The sequence below is a fragment of the Phragmites australis genome, chromosome 6 (assembly GCF_958298935.1).
Source record: "Phragmites australis chromosome 6, lpPhrAust1.1, whole genome shotgun sequence".
Classification (NCBI taxonomy): Eukaryota; Viridiplantae; Streptophyta; class Magnoliopsida; order Poales; family Poaceae; genus Phragmites; species Phragmites australis.
The window spans coordinates 42,719,397-42,744,565 of NC_084926.1; the positions used below are offsets into that span (position 1 = coordinate 42,719,397).

At 43.3% G+C, this 25,169-nt stretch overlaps 1 protein-coding gene, 2 long non-coding RNA genes and 1 pseudogene across 8 annotated transcripts; 2 read left to right on the top strand and 2 right to left on the bottom strand.

Moving 5' to 3' along the window:
* Positions 1 to 3,342: 3,342 nt before the first annotated feature.
* LOC133922625 (uncharacterized) lies at positions 3,343 to 6,099 on the top strand. 2 transcript variants are annotated; one of them, XR_009910515.1, is made up of 3 exons: positions 3,343 to 3,479; positions 4,618 to 4,683; positions 5,641 to 6,099. It is a non-coding gene; the product is annotated as an uncharacterized LOC133922625 (long non-coding RNA). The 2 variants fall into 2 exon arrangements; XR_009910514.1 differs by lacking the exon at positions 5,641 to 6,099 and having other exon boundaries at positions 4,618 to 4,827.
* Positions 6,100 to 6,621: 522 nt separating this feature from the next.
* On the bottom strand, positions 6,622 to 12,248 carry LOC133922624 (cold-responsive protein kinase 1-like). 5 transcript variants are annotated; one of them, XR_009910512.1, is made up of 8 exons: positions 11,911 to 12,248; positions 9,738 to 9,923; positions 9,510 to 9,625; positions 9,209 to 9,419; positions 8,869 to 9,106; positions 8,469 to 8,619; positions 7,545 to 8,035; positions 6,622 to 7,255 (listed from the first exon to the last, which is right to left on the bottom strand). XR_009910512.1 is itself a non-coding variant. In XM_062368029.1 (7 exons), exons 2-7 carry the CDS (start codon positions 9,805 to 9,807, stop codon positions 7,613 to 7,615), a joined length of 1,173 nt encoding a protein of 390 aa, XP_062224013.1. In that variant the 5' UTR covers positions 9,808 to 9,923; positions 11,911 to 12,248; the 3' UTR covers positions 7,319 to 7,612. The 5 variants fall into 5 exon arrangements, 2 of the variants coding, with proteins under 2 accessions (XP_062224013.1, XP_062224011.1); XR_009910513.1 differs by having other exon boundaries at positions 6,622 to 7,271; XR_009910511.1 differs by lacking the exon at positions 6,622 to 7,255 and adding an exon at positions 7,319 to 7,354.
* Positions 12,249 to 14,360: 2,112 nt separating this feature from the next.
* Positions 14,361 to 20,955, bottom strand: LOC133923250 (O-fucosyltransferase 30-like; annotated as a pseudogene).
* A 1,431-nt stretch (positions 20,956 to 22,386) lies between these two features.
* LOC133920700 (uncharacterized) lies at positions 22,387 to 24,047 on the top strand. The gene is made up of 3 exons (XR_009910159.1): positions 22,387 to 22,546; positions 22,688 to 23,509; positions 23,582 to 24,047. It is a non-coding gene; the product is annotated as an uncharacterized LOC133920700 (long non-coding RNA).
* The last annotated feature ends 1,122 nt before the right edge of the window (positions 24,048 to 25,169 follow it).

The window sequence follows — 25,169 nt, forward strand, 5'->3', positions numbered from 1 at the left end:
TAAATTCTGTGTAGAATTTAAACTAAAATTTTCCAAACAAGACTACTTTTATAACTTCTAAAAATTGTTAGGACCTCAAATAAATTCTCAAAAATCTGAGAAAATTCACTAATAATCTTCTTATATGATGGACTTATTTCTAAAATTATTTTCAGCCCTAAGTTATATGATGAAAAAGTGAGTTACTTTGTAATGCTTCATTTATATGTATTTTTATCATTTCATGTGATATTATTCTTTTAATTCAGTTTGAATTCAAATAAAATTCAAACATATATAAAATTTAGCCGTTGGAAATATAGCCGTTGTAAATATTTTTATTTATAGGATACTAATAAAATATAGGTGAGTGTAATTTAGGGAGCGAGATTTAGTGAGTCAGTTGGAGCGCGTAGAAAAATAGAGATAAAATTTTTTAGAGAGATTCTCTATATGAAGATATATGAAGCAAGATTTTAGAAGTAGATTGAAGATGCTCTTAGGAACATGTTCATAACTACAGTTGCCAATTTTTGGATTAACATACTCATTTGGCGCTTCCTAGTTGCCAAAACATTTCAAGAGTTTAGCCTATTTTTCAGTATTATTATGCTTCCTTACATATCTTATTGTCCAGCATTCAAATACTGAATATTGAATACTTTATTTCATATTTGAACTATTTATATTGCACTTTTCGTAAATTTTAAACTTATTTGTTGAATTTACGATGCTGAAAACTTTTAATATATTTATATTTTACTTTAAGCAAATTTTATAATTGTATATTAAATTAAAAAAAATTTCACCAGACACACCGAGCGATCAAATTCCGGCTCCGCCACTGCTGACCGGCATCCCTTGCCGGGCCAGGCTTCGCTGTCCTCAAAACATTCACTCACACGTCGGCTTTTTTTTTTTTTTTTTTTTGACGAGACGGAACAGCACGGGCACGGGCGCACAGCCTCACCAATGTACGCATCCGCCGTGGCGCCGGCGTGACGCCGCGATGGATTTGGGCAGTTGGCCGACGGCCGCCACGGTGTCCCGTGATATTGACATGAGAATATTACTAGAACGCCAGAGCTACACAGAGTGCAATGCATTTTGATCCTTTGCGCTGGATCGCACGTAACATGAGGTTTCCACGGACTCACCGTGCGCTCATGTCCAAAAGAGATTTTCTTTTCACCATCTGCCTTTTGCCTTTTAACTTGTAGACGTTGCCTCATTGGCCGGAGATCCAGGAGATCTCAGGACCCGATCAAATGATGTAAACCGTCGTCCAACAGCAAAAGTGCAGACCGACCATGCATCACTTTAGAATTTCATCACCGTCGTCTGGACGTGGTCGATCCTCTGCATCTCAATTCCTCTTTTGCAAAAGCCGGCCGGCCCCTTCTTAATTCTTCTATTTAACAACTAAAGTGCATTGCATATAGACACTGCCCAGACGAGTCTTCTCTACAGAAATGTTGCCTGATTTCGTCGTCTTTCATGTTGCATGTCCTACTGCTTTTGAATATGGGGGCCATCTATGCATTTTTCAAATGAAAGCTTACACCATATCACTCAAATGTTTTACATGTTTCTGTGTTAGCGTTTCTTGTGGACCTAACAAAAATCAAAAGAATCTCAAAATAAATCTCACAGACATAGAAAACATAGATAAACAAAACAGAAAATGAAATGAGTGAAATACGAAGACAGTTTGAATATATACACTCGCAGTCTCAGTCTGTATGTATATATATCAGTCTCAGCCTTTGCTTGGACTATGTAGTCACAACTCGCTGATCTTAGTTTGAACAAATAGTGCAAAAGGCAGTAGTCAACCAAATAGTCTCTACTCTAGGCTCTACTCCATCTTTGTTTGAATATATGTTTTTCCCAAAGAAAATATTGTTTTTTGGGGGGACAGACTAGGCTCTAGAGCTTGAGAAATACAAAACCAAACAGTGCATTTCATTCTTGTCTGCCGCCGCTGGTCTAGCTTCACAGAAATTAAGCTCAAGCATGGCGATAGTTAGATTAGATAATTGGAATTGGAATCATTGTGAACGCAAGCCAATGAACGAATGGTGGGTACGTGCAAGAAATTTAGAAAAGATGTGGAATGATAGCGGCAACAAAGACACTGTCCTTTTCTTTTGGGAAAAGAAATAGTAGCATGCCTTTCTTGACTGACATAAAATAGAATTAAACTTCTGCTATGTTGTCGGAATTGGCGTTACGCAATGGACTTCAATGTATACCTTGTAGATGCTCTTACAAATCAGCAGGCAACCACATCCATGGGGACTAGATTGATTCCATATATACCAATAGTTTTATTCGTAGAACAAAGACCCTGTATGCGAGTTTCAAAATCAAAAAACATTTTTCACACAAATTATATTGGCATAAAGAATCCAATTAAATGTATTTTTTTTGAAAAAATAAAAATCTGTTCCAGCCCCTACGGAACAAAGTTTTCTTAGTAACAGGACGCAAGGAGAGCCAGGCGATGCCATCTCAACCGATCCCACCTGCAAAACCGGAGAACATTCCCTTGTCCTCCCCATGGGAGAAAGTCCCCAAGAGCTACAAGCCACGGAAGCCATGCACGCGTTGCCTCCGAGCCAACGACCATCCAACCCAATCCATCAGCCTGAACCTCACCTGCACCGGCAGTCACCCAGCCCCTCCACCTTCAACCAAACCTCCAGCTGCCATTGGAGCGAGCTCACTCGCTCCAACTAGTCAAAGGATGCGAGTGAGATCTGCCTTAAACAAATGGGGTGGTTTAGCGTGACTGCATGAGTGAGCGAGCTTATTAACAATGGCATGTGCAACGGTTTGGAGCAGACAAGGCCGGCCTAGTGCTACAGCCTACAGGTCACAGATGTGGATGCATGCTTTGGTGAGCAAAGGGTTAATTTTGTTATATATCCCTGTTGATCCTTGTCTGGTGAAGTAAACTGATCGGCAATAGTTTTTAAATTTCAAACCCTGGACAGTTCACAAACACTTATAATATGATGAAACAGTTGATTGTTGGCTTGATGCAATATCTTCATCAAGGTTCATTCAGGAGGCCGGCGCTGAACTAGAAAAGGCCTGTGTGCAGCCCTGTAAACTCGATGACTACAATTCTCTAGACAGGTCTGAACCGGGTAAAATGCGCTTACTACTGACAACGGACCCTACCAAGACAGGGTCCCACTAGTCAGGGGTTTTGTAGCATCGGTACCAGGAGAAGCCTGCCGTACTTGTAGCAGCAATACCCTGGAGAGAAGCATTATCCTATTGCGCCTGAGCCTGACTGGTACGGTGAGGTTTGGTATAGAGAAGAGAATCTGGAGCTCGGCCAAGTGCTCCGGACAAAATCCACTTCACTAGTCAGAGCCATCAACTTTACAGTCTGCACCAACCCCTCCCTGTTTCTCTCTCTCTCCGGCGTGAGAGGGAGAGGGAGAGAGAGGAAGGTGTGTGCCTGTGGCAGCCTGAGTCACTGCAAGGTTGGGGAAATGGCGATTCCCTTTCTATTTCCTCCATCTAGTCTCCATCTCCATAGCCAAAGCTCACAGAGAGTCACAGTACCCTACAGTAGAGTATTCTCCTTATCAAAGCCTACACGATCGAGCCCTGCTCTCACCAGCACGAGAGAGTAGCTAGTTTAGGGAAGCTTGAACTGAGGCCATGCTTTTGCATGCCATTGGTCGCTTTGGGTGGTGCTGCTGGGGAGGGGCGGCTTTCGGCCAGCACTTTAGATGCAATATAATACTAATCGCAAAGGCACTAGTTGTAGTACGTGTGCAGTACTGGTCGGAAGCAAATTCACTATGAATACATCGAGAGAGATTCTCGTAAAATCTCATTTATATTATTTATTATGTAATTTAATAGTTGAGTTGAAGAGAAGTAAGAGTTAGACACGTGTCATCACAGTGGAAAAGATCTTGTTAAGAATATGATCATATAGAATTTGCTTCCGTACCAGTTGCTCAGTGTGTCATGGCATCAAAAGCGTCATCCTTTAATTCCCTTGGGAAATGGAGTATTCTAATGTCTTGTGCTCCATGTAACCTAGTGTGGCTCTAGCTTTCCTTTGGGTGAGCAAGTAACCACGGAGTTGTCGACTCCATGTTGTAGGTTGTGGAGTAAGAGAGAGCAGCATCGATCTTCTTGCCCCTCTATAAATCTTCCTCCTGCTCTTTCTTCTACCTCCATCCTTGGCACCTTTGCACCGTTCTTCTCTTCTATACCAAACCCTAGCTCTCTCCCTCTAGTAGCCCTCTTGGCTTTCTTCATACTTGTGCATGCCCATCGAGCTCTAGTTTTGTTTCTATACCATTACAACTTTAGATGGAAAGAGAAACATATGCATCTCTTTTGACCTCTTGGCCTTCTTTGCACTGTTATGTCGATGAGAGATAAGAGTAGGTTTGATCAAATTAAGATCTTGTGTGCCTGGCTCCCTGTATGCCACACATGTAGCCCAATCCATGGTGTGGTTGCCTGCTGTGGGTGGCGTGCAAGGGGCCAAGCATGCATCCATGGTTTTAGTTCGATCGATGCTTCACTCATTTGAATTGATCCCTACTATATATATTTTTAGAAAGGAATCCTTGCTATATTTTTGGTTTGCTCTTGCAGGTGCGGAAGGCCGGGCTGATATGAGTTCTGTCAAGTTCTTGCAGCTTGCTCCGAGAAATTAGTGAGGTTATGAGAACTTATGTTTTTAGTTTGTGGCTTTCAGCACGTGACTGATTCTTGTATGAGAATATTTCTCGTATATCCTGTGCTTGATTCGATAGATACTTCTGCTGCCTAAATGCTTGAATATATACAGCTATGATTCATGAATTCCTGGTACCCTTTTTGATCATCTTTTGATCGATCATACGTTCATCTCGAATGAATAATACATTGGGGAACCTGGTCATGTTTTGATTTGATTTGTTTCTTTTTGTTGTTTCTTTCTTTCTACAGGCTCAGTGTTTTTTATCTGACAGTCTTTTTTGTAGTTTACTTCTTGAGTTCTGAGGTACAGTGCACAACATTCATAGGCTTGTTTCCCCTTTCGTTTTTCAAATGGAAAATGCCAGATATCAGACCTGCTGATTATTTTAACAAGAATTCGGGTGAAACGTGTCCGCATTTTCACTCATTTCTTTCCTTGATTGTTTTCCAGTGCACTTCATTCCTTTCATTTATCAAGAATGTTTGTCCAATGGGCTTATCATATGCCAAACATGTCTGATATCTGGCAACAAGAGCTGCGTCTAGCTAGCACAGTGAATATTGTGACAAGGAATTTCTCAAAAGTTGAGCGTATCACGTGTTTTTCTAAAAGATTTTGAATGACATATATAGCTAGACACAACAAATTCGTGTATCCTAAATTCTCTAATTGGTTAACTACCTAAATGTTCCCTGTTAAGAGCTGGCTAAATTCGAACTTTGAAGTGTATATAACATCTCTTTTAAAGCGAGCTAAATTCGAACTTTGAAATGCATAGAACCTCTTTCGATTTGGTACTGAACTATATGTTTCCGGTTCTAGGTATAAATGTTCGATCAGCTGATTCTATTGTGATGCATTGCATTCAGAATTCAGATGATGCATTTGGTCATCAAGTATTATCATTTATGCTTACTTGTTTCTGTTTACCACAGGTAGACACTGGCAGATGTATGCATACATATACCAATTCGTCATATAGACCAGTTCCTCGTGAGCTGAATGCATGCAATTTTATTTGGCATTCATTCTGAACCTTTTTCTCTTCCCCTCTTACACTCTTTTATCATAGCTTCTAGCTGAACTCTGAACTGAACATGTTTGTACGCATGCACAGCAGCACAGGCCAGTACAATTCATTACTAGTACATAATGGATTACGGGTACACGTGCACACGCCGAACATTCGTACGTAAACTAGGGGTGTGATTGGTTACTCGCACCAGGTTTCGTGGAGCTACACCGTATAAGTAGACCGAGTGGAAGTAAGCTAAATGAAGTTATATTTGTTGAAAAGAAAAGTGTTTGTTTGGTTATGTATGTCTAGACAGTCTGAGCTAAATTTCTATTTGATTGACTGAATCTGATATATCATAAGCGGATGTAAGAGTTGAGACTGTGATTGGTTACTAGTATAAAGATTATTTTATGAAACTAATAAGTAGACATGTCTATATAAATAGATGCAGAGCTTGTATCAGCCGGGCCAGGCTGTAGAGTAATTATTGGGCTAGAATGAGGCCATATATTTACATCACCTAAGTAGACTGTAATAGTGGATACGGACAACTTAACATAATTCTCTCTGAGATTATACGCATCCAGCGGGATAGGTTGAAGGAGATTTGGGCAACCAAACATTGTTAAGTAAAAGAGCATATGGTACTAATCGACACAATTCTCTCTTACACTCATGCGTGTGCCGTTTAGCCCATGGGCTTCTGTGTTGGGGGACTTGGGGCCCGCCAGACAGAGACCGAGAGAACCTGCAAATTCATCTACAGTATCTTTGAGCTGAGCTGGAGAGAGAGGCCGTGCTGCTGCTGCTGGAAACCAAGCTAGCCAGCATTGCGATGCACTAGCTAGTGACTGTATTTTCTGCCAATTAGTACCATATGCTCTTTTCTTGAACAATGTTTGCTCAAAAGTTTTCACGTACCTCAGTTTACTCAGAAGTTCATAAAGACCGCCGCCAATACTCTCTTCTACTTCAACAGGATGGACAATATAATGTCCAAGCTTAATGAGCAGTACAATGCTTGCTCCAAGGCCTTAAACGCATATCATGCTACTTAATTTACCACTAAACAGGTCCATGTTCCATCAACACCAGCAGCAGAAGTAACAGCTAAACCAGTCCACCACCATAGTAAATTAGTGATTTGTTGGTGACCACCATTGCCAGGGCCCACTGCACCAGCTCTCACTCATCATGCATGTGTTATTTTCTGGCCTGCCAGCCATTGTTACATGCATGCATGGACCACTTCGGCAGTTCAGTCAGTAGCAGCAGTAGAGTACTACTAAAGATGAACTTCTACAAGAATGCATGCGGGTCAGCTGCCACTGTGAGTCTGTGACCACATCCATAAGGGAGAAGAGAAAGTAATCAGGTGATGGTGAGGACATTGCCATGCCCAGTAGCCATGTTAGAATCCTCAGTGTCTGGAAGGAGCACCTGGGTCCCCTCTTGCACAGACACAGAGCTTGCATCATTGTTGTGGTGAAGACAGCATATACAGCAGCTGCCTGGCTCAGTGGCTCAATTACCTGAAACTCAGTGGAGCTGACATTAGCTGTAACAGTGTACATGAAGCACGAGGAGAAACTGTATGCCCAACAATGTGCCCTATATTGATGAATGTTCATCTGGATTGATACATCCAAGTGAGAAAATGTGTCAACAATCCACTATTGTACATACAGAAACTATTTCCTCGTATGCACTGTACTCCTTTGACTCAACAACAATGTTCCGACAACTAATGAAGTAAATAAATCTATACATGAAAATCAAACCAGCAAAGAAAATTCTGCAGAAGGTATTTGACTACGCTACCTTTTCTTTCTCTACATGATCTTCGTTTTCTTTACATGGTCTCCATATTTGTAACCAATTCGATCAGGTCACTCGCGATCTGATACCCCAGTGAATGTCATGGAGGCTTGTGTCGTCTCTGCCGAGAGCAAAGGCGAACCCTGCGCCATGATGGAGGATGGGAACGTGGACGTGGAGGATGTGGCTATTTCTTCATTCCCTTTCCTCATGCTCCTGATCTTAAAATCCATGAAGTCGGTGATCATAGCAGGCTTACTGATCTTCTCTGAGTCGACATCCGTTTCACCTGTCAGCATGCTGATGACCATGGACATAGTCGGTCGATGTCTTGTGACGTCTTGTGTGCACAAAAGCCCAACTTTCAGGAATCTGCAGGCTTGTGCAACGTCCAAGTCATCACCCAAAGAGCTGTCTATGATTTTCTCCAAACCTCCCTGCTCATAATACATCCATGTCTGCAAGAGGAGAACCCCATTGGTGATCTCTGGGAACTGCAGCAGTAGAGAACAAAAGTCCTGATTTAGAAGATTTGCTCACTAGCTGTTATGCGATGAGTTCTCATATAATGATACTTCGCTTAGGAAAAGGTAGCAAATAACTTTCTGGCTGATGCATGACAACAATTTAAGTGCGTGATAATGGTCACAATTTTTTTTAATGCTGTAGTAAATCTGAGAACAGAAAAGTTGACATATCATGGCTATGATTCTGTAATGCACATACTGCATATATCTACATAAATTCTCTTACAGGAAACAATGACTACTATTATGCACTCGGAAATTATTTATCACGCAACATATTCATTTTGCAGAAAACTTCAGCTTAAAAAACTTGATTAATTAATGATGGCAAAAGCAACAACTTATACTATGCAAGGAATAATGGAAAGATACGTCGATGAAATCTTGCAATTCCTCTAACCTTTTCAAGAAGCATCTGATCTTCATATGGTAATCTTGTACTGGAGTTAGATCTCCCGCTAACTATTTCTAGAAGCAGAACACCAAAACTATAGACATCTGACCTGCGTGTCACTTGTCCTCTAATGGCATATTCAGGAGCCAAGTAACCTCTGTCAATTAACACTCGAGTAAGGAAAGATGAAAATGTATTTATAGGCTATAAATATCACTTTGAATAATTAGAAACTCTTTTGATATTTTCGCAATTTAATTTGTCATTGCTTCCCTGAACTTTCAGGATATAATTTGGCATGGACCACCCAACTAAGATGAAAAAATGGTACACTGCAGGTACTCAAGGGAAAAGAAGAAACTGAAAAAAAAATACAAAAGTGTTACATATAGCGAAGATCACTTACAGTGTTCCTGCAACCCTTGTGCTAACATGTGTTGCGTCTGGTGGTAGAAGCTTTGCTAAACCGAAATCAGAAATTTTTGGGGTAAGATCCCTGTCGAGAAGTATATTGCTTGCTTTGATGTCTCGGTGAACAATGTGGGGTTTGACACCATCATGGAGATATGCGAGTCCACGAGCAATACCAAGGCAAATATTTACTCGAGTTCTCCAATTGAACTGGATGTTGCTGTGGCCAAAGCCTGAGAAGGAACGCTAGACCTTAGAATAACTGAACTTATGAGAAGAAAATGGAAGTTTCAGAGAAAATATGCACAGAAAGCGTTCAAATAACCACGGCATACCTAGAAGTGTTTGTGCAAGGCTATTATTTTCAAGATAATTGTAAACAAGGATTCTTTGGTCCTCTTCCACACAATACCCATAAAGTTTCACAAGATTATCATGTGAAATGCCTGACATTGCCATGAGTTCGTTCAAAAACTCCTTTACTCCTTGCCGTGACTCTAAAGATAGGACCTTGACAGCAACAATTGTTCCATTCTTGAGCCGCCCCTGCACCATTAAGTTGTCCAACGTCAAACACGTCTACATTTATTATATCACAACTTCAGTGGCTTCTCTTTTAAAGGTTATGCATATTACCTTGTAGACAGAACCAAAACCGCCCCTACCAATCTTATTCGATGGGTTAAAATTTTCTGTTGCCCTTACCAGCTCCTTATAAGTATATCTTTTTATATTTGTACCACCAGGGAGGTCTACACAAGTAAGGTTAAATGTAAAAAATAAGGAACATATCAAGGAAAAAGAGGACATTGTATTCTGTAAAGAGTGATATTTTAGAATGCACCCCATGCATGAGATCTCTACCTTCATTATGGTGAGAACTTTGTTGCCTTGTTGCCCTTCTCTTCTTGCAAAAGATAGAAAAGCAACTCATTACTGGGATTCTCAAACTATTATATCGGTCTTAGTGCTGTGAGTTCAATAAATTCAGGTTGCACTTATGATATCAACACAAGCACTTCATTGATCTTCACTGACTGCTATCATGACCTGAAAAGAGAGAATGCCGATTATGGTTACCTATAAAGAAAGCTATTTTCCCCCAATAGAGGAATCGCAAAGGGACGCCCCCCCCCCCCTGGGGAGGGGGGCTTGGTCCAAGGAACCACTCGGGCTCGGGGTCAACCCTAAAGAAAGCTATATTGGATAAGTATCATTTCGATTTTCAAACATACTATGCAATTTTTGTCAAGATTCTGCATTGAATGGTGCAAACTAAACAGATACCTAGAATGTTTGAAACACAAAGTTGCAGCGCAGGCTGCAGCACATAAGTTACATTCCTTTATTTTTGGATAAAATAAGTTACATTAGTTGATATTACGATAAATGTCAGTATAAACTGCAAAATGAAAAACAAATACACCCATCTGCTTGCAAAAGTCAGACAACATCAGGGCTCAGGGCTTTGACTTGTATTGTTGAGAAGTGTCATCAAGAACACTATGTGATCTTACTAGGTTTTTTAACAAGATGGCCATCTTATGATGTGGCCGGGAACACCTTAAAAATGATAGCCCTGTTGATCTGGAATTGCAACTCTCTTGTACACAAAACTTAGGTGTGTGGTCTTGAGAGCCTAGTAAAATACGATTACCTTGAAAATCGGTACCATTTGCATGTACTGCAGTACTGTTTGTTTGAAGAAATGAATGAATGTGCAACATAGGCAATTCAAAAGGCAAAAGGAAGAAAGTACTATTGAAATAACAGAATAAAAACATAAGGTATGCCATTGAATGCATTTTACACAATTTCAAGAATGCAGCAACAATTGCAGTGGCACGGTATTGAAGAGTCTTTCTTATTTGTTTCAGGTCCAGGACTTTTTTTTTGAAGGAATACAGTAGGGAAAAATCCCTATTGAAGAGAATTTTATTAGAACACGGAGTCCAGGACTTCAGGTACATAAAAATAACTCTTTCTAAGGCAAATTCAACCCCATAAAATATCACGTAGGGAATATTCTCACTTTGCCTGTGTATGCAACGGCACAAATTTCCACTTATTTGGAGTCTTAGGGCCCTGTTTGGAAAACAGGAGTTTTACATGAATTTCATATGGAATAGTTCCATTACCAGTAAATTCCCATGTTTCGAATGGGCCTTAGGGGTTAGGTCTATCAAGATGTCAGGCTAATCTTACTTTTACAAGATGGCGAAGTTGTCTGCATTCATCCATGACAATCATAAGCTACACAGGCCGTTGTTTGCTTAGGATTCAACCAAGACCAGCAACGCTGTTGTAATTCACGTTTAAGTGGTACATGTACAAGCTCAGCGCATGCATGAAGTTCTAATCATGGGAACGCGGTTAACTCGTACATGTGAGCAGGTGAAATCAACTAACTTAGGCTCAGTACGTAATTAGACTACGTCCACAATAACTCATCGGCATTTCAGTATTTATTCAGAGAGACGCCATTATTGGACAGGCATGGATCACGCATCAATGATTGCCTCCACAACAAATCCAACTTATCTATTTCAGGAAAAGAAAAACTTTGATGTACTTTTGCCAACGAAAACTGATGTCTATGATCTAACTAACTCTGGTAGCACTAAATTTAGTCCATGAATAGACCTAACCTATCCTGCAACCAATAGTTTTAGAGCATGATTACACTTAATCTCCAAAAAGTCCAACATTCACCGTCAGCATAGTTCACATCTTGTACCACATTTTTGAACGACCTTAACCGATCAAAATTTGCAAACTATCGTCAATAAATCGCCGTAAGAGCACAATCGAGAAAAGAAGTTAGCTTCCATGCCGACCTTATCTCACGAACCACTCACATAGCTTGGATCGATCAACGCAAGAAGCAGCCAACAACATCCCCTAATCGGCTAATCCCTTCCTTAATCAACAGCAAAACCAAGACCACCAAGAACGACGACAAGGGAAAGAGAACAAGAATAAAAGTCCAATCTTGAATCTTCCTCTGCATATATTCAGAGAAATCAACCACGCTCACCTGAACCGCCGCCGCCGACAGGCCGAAGACGATCCAGCCGACGCGACAGAGAAAACCTCGGCAACTCGAGGCACCGCACCTTATCACCGCCCACCCACAGTAGAAGCCGCACGGAGGACCGGCTCCAACTCCCCCTCCCCAGTCGCCTCCGAAGGCTCCAAGAAGCCCCTCTCGGTCTCCCCCGAGGGTCGTGCCGCCACGGGGCGCAGACGCAGCAGCGGCGAGCTTTCGCCGGGGAGAAGAGGGAATGGCGGCTCGGGCTGTGGACTCGTGGTGGGCGTTGGCTCCTTCCAAGTGGTGTGTGGAGCTTGACCTCGCCGCTGCGGGAAGGGAAGGCCAGGCGCCTTGAAATGAAGGGCAGAACGCGGGGGGAGGGTGGTCAAACCATTGACCACGTGGCCGCGTAAGGCCGGTCGGGGCCGGAGCAGCCGGTCGCGCGGCCGCGGGGCGCCCGTGTGGGCCGCAGGGTGGTTGGGCCCGGTTCGACGCGGCGGCGATCGAGACCGAGTGGGTCGTGGGGTGGCCCGGCGGTATCGAGTCAATTCAATTGACCAGGCCATCGTTTGGGTTGGTGACTGACTTGGTGTCATGGTGTGTGCCTAGGACAAGAGCATCATGCAGCCATCATTTTTTAAATAGTGGAATAAGATTATCTCAGCCAAATAACTTCACATCACAAAGCAACAGATAATCTCTTGAAAATCAAACCAACGAAGCTAAACTTTAGAGCACATATTCTATTGTTAAGCTTTTATCCATGTTTGACGAAGATTTTCATCATCGTTGTCTCTAAAAAGCGGTATGCAACCTTTATGTGGTGGCGGTTGTCCTTCTACATCAAATATGCAGCCTTCATGTGGGAAAGTGATGTCCTTTCAACGACAAATTTTTAGGTCTTGTAGGTAGTCTGTTTCACACATAGAGATTGCTGAAATGGTCCATGTTGAATTCAGGAAAGAAAAAGTCTGCGTTGAATTCGGTAGTTTAATTTTGTTTCGGAGAAGCTGTGGTTTAAATTGATGATGCACTTGCAGGGAATCGTACTTATCTTCATTTGCCTCGTACATTCCGTTTCTCCTGTGCCAAAGCCTAGACAATAACCTGGAAATTAGATTATTTTCTGTCACTCAAAATGCAAACCATAGGACAGGTAATAAAATTGCATCTACATATTGTAGTCTTTTTTTTAAGGAATACGCATTGTAGTCTTGTAGACCTTATACCATGTTCAGCAGGCATTAGCCTTACTGCAGTCCACAGCACTAATTCATCGTTTTCCTTCAGGGTGTACAGTTATATCTCCAATCTTTTGCATTACCTGCACGGCTGCACGATATGTTTTGGTTCAGTTTGCTGGTGGATGATCAGTCATGATGAATATGTGAATAGGGCCACTAGCCTTGTTTCTATTCATTTCCAACTCAAGAGCATTCAGCTTCTCCTTGAGTGCAGAAAATGTAGCTTTCCAGTGATTCCTGAATTGGCCATCGAACAATCTTAGTTGCGCACAAAGAAATGGCTCCTTGATCTTGTTCTTAGCAAACTCCTTCCCTGCAGCCACGATGTCTGGGGCAAAAGGAATGAACCCAATTTTGTCAATTATACTCTGTAGGGCGGTCGATTTGCCCCCCTAGCGTTTTGTACAGCAGTATACATGCACGAAGAAGGATTTCATGGTCCTAGTTGCTGAGATCACATCAAGGGAAGGTGTTGATGTCATGATATCCCTTACGCTGTTCTTGATCGAGCCTTGCCACGAAGTTTCGAGATCGATGCCGACTTGCGGCATTATCACAGGAAACTGAGTGAGCAGAGCTGCAGTGGATTGACTGTGAGATGAAACTGATTGTTCGATAAGATTTACTCAGCTGTCTGGCTGATGAATCCATCATGTGATGGTACTGTCCCATGTTAAGCTGACACCCCATGCCGATGAACTGCTGATGGATTTGGATGGTTTCTGGACGCCAAACTGGAAAAACGTCATCAGCTACTTATCCACTTAACAGGTCATGGATTTGCAATCAAGATTCAAGAATGACATCACTGTCTTCATGACAAAAAAAAAAGTGAGGATGCAGAACACCTACGAACAGGGGGAGAATGCATACATAATCGAGAAGGAAAAAAGATGAAGGACAAAACGATTTAAATACAACACACAAAAATGAACCCTATTTTTCTAATAAGAACAAAAGGAAAAGAACAAAGGAGTAACTTTTTGGCATGGTATACTGTACTTTCCTACAAGATGCTCAACGGTCTAGGTGCCAACTGAACCTGACCATGAAACTGGTCTATCCCACACTCATGCAATGGTGGGTGAAAAACTTGCCATGATTCAGCTCTATCTACTCTCTAGAGTAGTGTCTCCCACGCTGTTATCGATGCGTTAAGTAGCGTTGGTTAGTTTTTTTTCTTTTCATGTAGCTTGCTTGAATGTCGTTTTCCTACAATTTGCAGACATTGTTCTTCCTCGTTTCTATGCTTCCAGCTATGGTTGATCCAGCAATCCCAACAAATCCTAGCGATGCACATCTACAAACAGATGCTTCAACATACAACAAAATATCTTATAGTTGAACAGGATCACGATCCTTCCTTGTGCTTTCCATGATTCTCGCAAGGAAACCACACCTAATGCCATGTTCAGCAGTCATAGGCCTCTCCGCAGTCTGTAGTATGAATTCATCACTTTCCTTCAAGGTGTGCAGTTTGTATCTCAAATATTTTGCAATATCTGCACGATATGTTTTGGTCAAGTTTGCTGGTGGAAGATCAGTCATGAACTCATGATGAACACGTGAATAGGATCACTGGCCTTGTTTCACTTCATTTCCAACTCGAGAGCATTCAGCTTCTCCTTGACTTCGGAAAATGTACTAGCAGCGATTCTTGAATTGGCCATCAAACAATCTTAGTTGTGCATAAAGAAATGGCTCCTTGATCTTTGTTCTTAGCAGACTCCTTCCCTGCAGCCATGATCTCTGGGGCAAAACGAAAGAACTCGATTCTCTCAAGTACATTATGTATTCTATGATCCTTTGGCGATTCATAGATATTAAAATAAGACTCTGATCCCTTGCATGGTCCTGAGATGAGTGACCCGATCGCCAACAAGGTAGCATTCTCAGCTTTAGAACCAGGCCCTAACGTCTAGTACATATCTCCGTGCCTCCTAAGGTATGAGATCTTCTTCCTGTTCTTCAACTCTTCATTTGGTTGAGAAGGATCCAATGCCCCATCACTGTTCTCTTGGTACGTTTAGACTTCTGTTCAACGCTCGTTCTGCACACGATATACACAACCTTTTTCACTGCCTCCCAAACCAGATAGCAAAGATCGGGATGTATCGTAGTCACTTGACAATGATCTACCGCCAGAAACAGTGCAGCACAGCCCATAAAAACAAGTATTTTCATCTCTGCAATGAGATAAACACCCTGAAGTCAATCGGCATCGTCCTAAACTTAGCCTTTATTGGAGATAGATCAACTATCTGACCGCTGAAACAAATGTCGAGGACCCCGACAGTGCCTCAATTCGTTCGCTCTAGGAAGCAGGGCATGCTCTGTTCTATTCGTTGCTGCTCTTCCTTCTTTTTCTTTTTTTTTGAATTTTTCCTCTATTTTTGTGTGCACTGAAGGTGAGAGATGCGGTGAGGCCGTGACAGGTAGTCGTGGGCCAAGCACTTCCCGTGCAGCAGCGCACAGTTATCTCACGAACAAGTTCTGTTGCTAGAGTTTTTTGCAAGCCATTGCTTGTTGCCAGAGCACTCGCCATTGTGACAAGAAATCAAGAATCGCTCGCTTGGTCCTTATGTATATACAAGAGGATGGATGCAGCTCACCAACCTGACTAGTCTATTGTTATTTAATGGCTACTAGTCGCGATTGATCGGCTGTCGAGGCCGCTCGGAGCAGCGGCGCCGGCGCCGGCGGCGGACGACGATGAGGCGGGGGGGGGGGGGGGGGGACGAAGCGGGAGGGGGAGGAGAAGCTGTAGTACACGCGCGCGGCGTCGGCGTCGTCACCGCGGTCGAAGTTGCGCGCGTAGCTCAGCGGGTCGTATTGGCACTAGCACCCGCGGCGGCTCGGCGGAGGCCGGGCCGAGCGCAGCGCCCGCCCGCCCTGCCGGCACCGGCGCCGCACCAGCCAATCCAGATGCCTCGGCTCCACCCAAACATAACAACGTGGCGGCTCAGCTCCGGCGGGAGGGTACGACGGAGCTCCAATCCAGCCTGGGCCGTCACGGTGCGCACTCCTCGTAGTGCTGCATGGCGCCGTCCGTTTTTCTCGTCGGCGATTGCATCGGGAGAAGGCGGCTCGCGGGCGTAAGTGCGACACGGCACGTTGCATGGTTTCGTTTCGCCCAGGAGCGGTTCGTGGTGTCAAATGGGGTGACGAAGATGGATCGGCAAGGAAAGCAAATTCTACGGTATTTGTTTAGAAAGATTTTTTTGAGATTTTACCCATATCATCCATCCTGTAATTTAATGGTCGGATAGAACGAGAGAAAGTAAACAAGTGTTATTACAGAGGAGAAAATATTTCGTATGATCGGATCTTATAAAATTGCTTTCGATCGGATTGGATGCCTTTGTTTGAGGTGAAGAATCGTTGCATGTTATGTACTGGGAATTGGATACGTTGTTTGAGAAGAATCATCGCAATGTATTCTTAAACATTGGTAGAACCATCCAACAGGATATAATTTCCTTGATGATGTGGTTCAACTGGGCGTCCTAGTTTGCAATCAAATAATATAGGAAGGAGAGATTACTGAACGGTAGTAGAATCTATTATCTAGCTTACAATGAACCTTAGGCATCTTCCTCTAGATGGTCTTTGCTGGCTCATGCTTGTTAATTTTCCTTTGGACTGCCTTGATGCAGATTGTATTGCCAAGGCCATCAGTAGTTTTGCAAACCTGCTAGAATGGCATGATACCTCCAACAAAGCTCATGTTATCATTCGGGTTGTCCTTAATTCCACTGCCAAAGTCTCTTTCAGTGTTGTTGTCGCTGTTGGGGATGAACCATATGCACGTTGTTGGTCAGTAGCCTGCTTCATTCTTCATGAGGAAGGTATCTTTGCCCCACTGGATGAAGATCCACTACCACCAAATGGCCGTACCCCTCACTCTCCTCCTCGCTGGATGGGTAATGGGCGCTTTGTTCGTTAGCCTTAGGCTCCTTGCTCTAGGGAGGGAGAAGGTTCTGTGTCAATGTCCAAGCTTCTGGTCGTCGGTGTGTGACTCAAGTTCAGAGTGGTGTCCCAACACCTATTGCTCCAGTGCCCAATCATGTAAACTCTGTGATGACTCCCTCTCTAGCTGCCAATGAACTTTGAGTTTATGTTGCATTGTGCCTATGACTCAGATGCTTTCTATGGAATGTTCTCATGTCTGGCTTCTATCATTGTGAGGTCACCTTCATTTTATTTAGTTGTTTATTTAGGGCTTTTGTCTGTTGGTCCCTTCCTTCTTCAACAGGCTCCCCCAGTTGTGGTTTCCCCTCCCTGTGAGGCCCTTGTGCTTCAGGAGTTGTCACATGTGGATCCTCAAGATGTTGTTCAGGGTGAAACGGATCAGTCAGTTGATCAAGGCTCTGATGTTGTGGTGGTTGACAAGCCAGAAGGTTTCCCCAAGCACCACCATAAGAGGGTTGTGCCCATTGATAACTCCCTCCTTAGCCGCATATAGGAAGAAGGACACCGCATAAAGGAACCCCGACATAAAGATATGAAAGAGGATGGACCGGTGGATTGTCTCATTCTAACCTCAACCTAATCCACTTGTTTGGTTTGAGGAATGTAATGGGTTGATCCATCACCAACTCATTCCTCATAACACATTGTTAGTATACATATGAGCGATGGGGTCATCCCATCAATTTTTCATAAGATCATCTCATGATGGTTAGGTTATCCATCACCAACCCGCTCCTGGAACTGAACACTCTCACACTTAGGCTAGTAGTGTGGTCGATGGTAGGGGATCCACCATTAGCTTTTCCTTGGTCTCAATAAGCCACCTCAATCATGTTCTTATACCTGCCTAGTGGTCTGAATCTAAATTGTCGCTAAGCATTGCTTGGTTTAATTCTACTCTAAAAATGATCCCTGCCCATGAAATATTTTAGGTTTGGTTCTGAGTACGAGCAGTCTTATAAAAAGCACGAAGTTTGATTTATTTCTTAGGGCTGCGAAGTTCAAAACCTATTTTCGGAATCCGAGCTATTCTTTTCTTTTTTTATTTGTAGGGCACGCATGATTTTGGCTTCTGTTTTTCAGAGCTGAAGTTAAATGGGATTGGACCTTGGTATGTATCTAAACACTAAGCGAAAGCTTTGCCACTAAGTGCCGCTATAAGCTATTTATGGTTTCGACTGATCAAACTATTTCTCTATGTCATTTTCTAGCTACCTGCACTATGCATGCAACTCTTGCTGCCATGGAGATATTTCTTCGTAAACAAAGTGCCCTTCATCATCAAGTTTTCAACAAAATATTATCATGGAAGAATGTGATCGCAAAGTATGAAATCAAGAAGCATTGTGTATTCAATGGAGCAGGACAGAGAGATGTATGTATGGGGCGCCTAGAGGGCATGCTCAATGTTGTAAAAGAAAATGGTGTTGTAGACGAGGTGCTACTGCTACATATATCTGTACTGTATATTTACATGCTTTGAAGTAACACCATTTTGACTGATGTGGTTACTATAACCAGGTGGAAGACAGAGTCTACGTCATCACATCTTGGAGCTGGCATCGTTACAATGACGTGTCATTCAGTCAGGTGTGTGGACTAATGGTTGAAGGTGGCCAATCCTAACAGTTCTGCCATTTATGGATCATATATTGGAGCTAAAAGAAAACGATGTCTACACTACCCAAGGCTACCCAAGCTCAGACATAGAGGAGAATCATGTTGTGGTGTTGATTGGTGGAGTTCGGGAATCTGGGAAGGAGGTGTTTCGGTTCCTGGACTCTCATGGTGCGCATTGTCAGGTGAACGGGATAGGAAAAGTACTTCGTGAGGAATGTGTGTTCGGGTTCAGTGTCTTATATCTATGAGGCAGCAGCAATACTGATTCATGTTGAATTCAGGACATTGTAGTAGACATTCAGAGCTCAGACTTGAATTGAGACATCAAGTCCATCCTATCCAAGACCTCTCCCATGCACACGTTTATATTACTTGTTTGGTCTGGCAAAATTAATCTGATTGTTCTAAAGCAGCCTGCATGCTGATCTATTCATTGTGTATGCACCTAATTTGTTTTGATTTTTCTTTCAGAACCTAGATGAACACACCGCATGCTAGTAGTTTCAGTTTTGAGTTGCCCTCGATGGATTCAGTCATCTCAATGTGCTCTGACTTGATAGTTCATGTTCAGTTGACCTGTCTCTTCTGCTGCTGCATCAGGTGCGTGCAAGCCTACTTCAGAAGATTAGGAGTTCCTGCAGCCTGCAAGCTGTCTGACAAACATGATACACTTGGGAGTAGTTGGGAACATCTAGGACTTGGCGTGTGCTCCTGAGGAATGAGTTTGCTAATGCTTCAGTTCGAGCACATCAATTTATCTTGTCTCGTTTTCTCTTCTTTCAGATCAACTTAACAGCATGGCACGATGCATGTTGCTCGAAAAAAGATTTGCAATGTCGCTAGCACTTGCAGCAGCACTTACAAGCTAGTCACCTGCTTCTGGTGATCCTGGTGAAGTTGGCAACTTACGATGCATGTTCCTGACGCTCATTTCATCTGCAAATCTCTTTTTGAGCAATGTTTCATCTGTAAATCTAACAATGCGCCGACCGTATTCTTCATGTCTAGCCTTTTATTCCCTGTCAACACAAAGCTCATAAAAGTGACCAATTGCATGCACGCTACCAGGCAGCTATGTATAGGCAAATAAATCATGGTGACATCTTTGACCGTCGCCACCACCATCTCCCCCACATCTCAATTTGCACATCTCTCTGCTTTACAGAGTTCAGACATTACCCATTGCAACTTGATCTTTACCTTACATACCAAATCCAGAGACAATCTCGTTGCCTCCTTCCTCCTCCAGGCAGACCAGTAGCACTGCATTGCATGTAGTCATGATGAAACATTAAAATGAGTTAGCCGCAGCTGCATGGGTGGGCATCGACATTACTATCACTGGGTCCTCCAGTCTGCCCAGGGTTCACAAATGTGTTTGAGCACCGAAATATGTTCCCAGCGCATTCTTCGAATATCGTGAATATCGATCAAAATTCCTTATTTTTTTAATTTAAATTCAAATTTGGCCAATAAACGTCGATTTTTGTAATGCGACTAAGCTCGAATCGGTCGATATTCGCAAATATCATTCGAATTTGTGAACCCTGGTCTGCACATGCTGACATGCATGTTCATGGTAGCCAACTGACCCGCCACAAACTCTAGTTTTCTCTCTGTTTTCAGTAATGTTATACAATCAGAGTTCATAGTTAACATGATAATGATAACTGCGATTAATGTCCTTTCCTTTTATATGTAGGACATTTTTACGCTGCATTATACTACTAGTGGAAGGACATTAAGTATTAGTTAGGGTATTATGGTAAATGGACAATTAGTTGATAGTTTTACGCAGTCTGCCACCGAGGGGTAGTTCGGTCCTTTCCGTTCAAGCACGTATGGAGTTTGGGCCGCAGAGGACAGCTTTTGTTGGGCCGCACCGGGTAGGATAGAGTGCTAGAGGCTAGCGACTCGTTGGAGGATGCGGTAGAGATTGACGGCGCTCAGAGACGGACCACCCTCTGACGTCAATGTCAGAGGATGTGGCTCCCTCGCGAACCCCCGCCGCCGCACAAGCCGCCTCTGTTGCCATCTCGTGTTGTGTCACGTCCCCGGCGACTTGTTCGTGGCCAAGAACTCGCTGGAGCGTGCACGCATCACCACCCAGTTCCCGTTGCGAACCCCGCCGGCGCACATGCCGCGTCCGCGGTGACCTGTTCATGGCCAATAAGTTGCTAGCGCGGCTCGCGCTTGGCCACTGCAGCCTCCGCATCGTCCCGCATAGAGTGGCCGGGCTCGCAGGCCTCCGATCGCTCTCCGTCAGCCACGCCGAAGTCACCGACGAGGCGGTATGGGATGTTCTCTCGAACTAGCTCTCACTCGAATTCCTCAACCTGAGGAGCTGCAACCTCAGCCTGACGAGTCAATGAAGGTCGCCGGCGAGAAGCTGTGGGGCCTAGAGCTTGTGGGCTGCCTAGCAGCACGTAAGTATCCTTGTTGTGTTGTCACTGTGGGTGGCAGGTCAGGCGAACCGGCGACTCCTTGTACGGTCATGTTCTTCCATTTGTGTAGGTACAACGCATATCATTACCCAGTATTACCAATTATCAGCATTTATTCTTTGGATTTGGCTCCATTTGTGCAATTTGCTAGAAAAATGGCTGATACTTTGGTGCATTGAAGCTGTTCGATGAAATGCCAGCGAGTGTTTTCAGTCCAAATTTGTCGGTCATGTATAGTACAATGTACAACTAGTCCAGAACTTGGTTAGTTTGATTAGAAAACTATTATTCTTCCGTTTAGCAAATTGGTCATGTGATAATTCTTTACAGCCGTAGAGTACAATTGTAGGAGCAATGCAAACCGCTAGTTTAGTTGCTCCTTGGTCATGAGCGTGCAATGCAATACGTCCTTGTGACAAAAAAAAAATCCTCAAGCAGTTAATCCTATCATCCTAATAAAACCAGACAAACTTACCCTACGGCTACAATGGTCACGGTACGTCGGTAGTGATCATAATTTGAGTTCTAGCATTTTGGTGTCCCAATTGCTTTCTTGGTTGGGCAAGAATTTGTCTAGTATTTAATCATGCCTAGGTCGCACCGGCGCTGCAAGGCAGCTGCCTTCTCTTGAACCTGATTGCTCGGCCTGCTGCATGAAGTGAATTATTCATGTTCTACTGCCTCTCTAGAGGCATGTACCGCCACATGATCCCTATGGTGTCTGAATCCATGTATTGCTGCAGCAAAGTGAATGAGTCGTCAAGAATAAGTATTAGCAATTGGCATGAACTTGATTAACATGATTTTTCGTTGATTTGATAACAGATTATTTTATTCGTATTGTAAGCATGTAATTGTACAACAATTGTCTTGCGTAGGTTTCTGTTATCAATGCCATTTCATGACCTTTTTAGGTTGTCCATTTAGTGTGTTCGAATCCTGTTGTTTGGAGTCATTTATTTTAGGGAAAAGTCCATTTTACATCCTCAAACTGACACGAAAGTCCGATTTTGAAACCTGAACTCACAAACCAGGCACTCCACGACCTCCAACTGCTGAATCCAGATAGAGAATACCCCGCGGCGATTCCACCCCGGTTTTTGAACACATCAGCTGTCTAGCGTGGCTCTCTTTGTCGAGTCATCCTAAAACACCCCAGCTGCTCTCTCTCTCTCTCTCTCTCTCTCTCTCTCTCTCTCTCTCTCTCTCTCTCTCTCTCCAAAAAATTCCCCATTCTGCATCCGAAGCTCTGTGGCGGCCCAGGAGGCGACGGAAGCTCTAGATCTGCGACGACATCTCCAGCGGTGCTCCAGGGACAGGGCTGGAGAACTGATGTTGGAGTACACCTGAAGGGCGGACGAGGTTAGTGCATCGGACCCCGATTTGCTTTGGGGGAATCCCTTGCTTTGGTTTAGATGCGTGGTTCTAGGGTTGGGAAGAGTAAAAAATTGTTTAAATGCCGCTGTTTATTTCTTTTTTTCCTTTGATTTGCATGCACAACAGCAACATGGATGTTCATGGGCCCCTTAATGTAAGATTTCATTTCAACGGGGAGTTCATCCATGATAGGAAGAAGCTGCATTATTGTGGTGGAAATGATAGAATGTCTTACATTGAAAGGGAGAAAGTGTCATTGCCAGAAGTGGTTGGACACCTGAAGGACCATTGCATTGTTTCGGTTGGCTGCTTGTTGCACTGGCTGTTCCCTGGGCACGATCTTGCCACCGGGCTTTACGTTTTGTTGGACGACAAGACATGCCTACACATGTCAAATTGCACTGATGAGGGATGTGTTGCGGACATATACGTTGAGGCCTTAGGTGTAGTGGAAGAAGCAGATGATGAGGATGGCTTAGATGATGATGATATGGATGCAGACATGGAAGCTGATGATGAAGATATAGACATGGGAGCTGGTGCAGTGAAGCATATGGCAACATGCAGGGAGCCTACAGAGAAAGTTGAGAATTCTACAGCTCAAGTAAGAAAAGGGATGCTCCAGTTGAGGAAGGCCCAAGAAAGAGAGGAAGAGAGAGCCACATGAGAAACCAAAACCAACTAGAATCTCAAGAGCAGGGACAGTAATCAGATCTAGAGGGTGCAAAGGTGTTGGATACAATATAAGTACTTGTTCCAGAAAGAATGGAGGGCCTGCAGCAACAACTTTCAGCTGCTACACCTCCTCCAAATGCCATGGCCATTGTGACCAGCACACAACAAAGCTCATGCAGTGATGTAAAGATGTCCAACAAAAGAAAGAGAAGTGCAGGTGACATGCCATCTGGTACCACAATACATATATCTGATAGTACAAGAACAACTAAGGTATGTACTCAGTTCAAAATTACTCAATTTATGATACCTCATTCCCTTACTAACCATCACAGTTGCTTCTAGTCTACTATGCAGAAGGAGGGGTTTACCAAGGCATCATCCAAGGCTAAGGTGTCCACATCAGTAGGTAGCAATGCTTCTCTGAATCTACATGCCTAGCTCCCATTGTCACAGGCAAGCTCTAGTGTTACAATCAATGTAATATCTTGAACAACTTTTGGTAAAGTTAGTGCCCAGGAGCCACCAAAGAGAGAAAAAATCTACACCAAAGCCAGGAAAACAACAACCACAACTTATGTTGCCTCATGGTGGTTCTGATCAGATGTAATACAAGTGATGTGCCTGTTATGTATTGCCAGAATGTTGGCCTCGTACTATGCTATATCAAGAACTTGTATTGCTAGACTATTGGCCTTTTTTAAGTTGCTATCTAAACATGTATTGTCAGTCTATTTGCATATCTTAAGTTGCTATCTGAACATGTATTGCTAGACTATTGGCATATCTTAATTTCCTATCTGAACATGTATTGCCAGAATATTGGCCTATCTATTCTGCTAAATGTTTGCCTCTTGTTGACAATCTGTTGTGCTACATGTTTGCCTCGTGTTGGTGAAACAAATTCAGTGCATAAACTAAATTTCAGTGCATAAGCTTATGTTCAATGCATAAACTGCCATCTCAATTAAACACTAGGATACAAGTACCATTAACACCGGGATACACCTGCATAAATTGCCATCTCACTAGCTAAACATGAATCCTAGCAAAATAGCAAAAAAAAAAGCCACAAATACAACAATGAAGGCAACTTTCTCCTTCTCTAACTTGTTGACCCTCTCCATCAATTGAGCATTCTCACCATCCTTCTCTGCCATGTGCTTCCTCAGACCAGCTGCCTCATCGACCTGCTCATCCATCGTTCTCATGGCTTCACCCAAATGCGATTTTAGCTGCTTTTTCTCCTTTCTCAGTGCCCTAATGGTGTCATGCAAATCGATTAGTAGGTCATCGATGATAGTCGTACTCTTCCTTTCATACCACTTCCAGAAATTACATCCACTGGTCTGAAATCGACTCAAATCAGAGCACAACAAGAAGAAAAGCATCAAACCAATCGAATCTTCAGCCACAAAAGAGACACTCACACAAGCACGGAAGCATTTCAGGCACCTCCCCCCCCCTGGGTTCTCGTTGCTCCAAGATATCCACCGCGCTGCCTTCTCACCGCACATGCAGGACACTCCGTGCTCGTAGTCAAGAGGCCGCTCCCTGTACCAAATGGGGGATGCATACTCCCCATCGCCGCCTCCTAGCCGAGATGAAGAGCCCAACTCGTTTGAGCTCCATGATGTCGCCATGTTCGGCTCTTTGATGGATTTGGGGATTAGGGTTTCACCCTACCCCTTTTAACCCCCTGTGGTCAACCCAGCTGCTGACTCGGCAAAGAGAGCCATGCTAGACGGCTGACGTGTTCCAAAACCGGGGTGGAATCACTGCAGGGGTATTCTCTATTCGGATTTAGCAGTTGGAGGTCGTGGAGTGCCTGGTTTGTGAGTTCGGGTTTCAAAATCGGACTTTCGTGTCAGTTCGAGGGTGTAAAATAGACTTTTCCCTTTTTTATTTCAAAAATAAAAATGTAACATTAGAC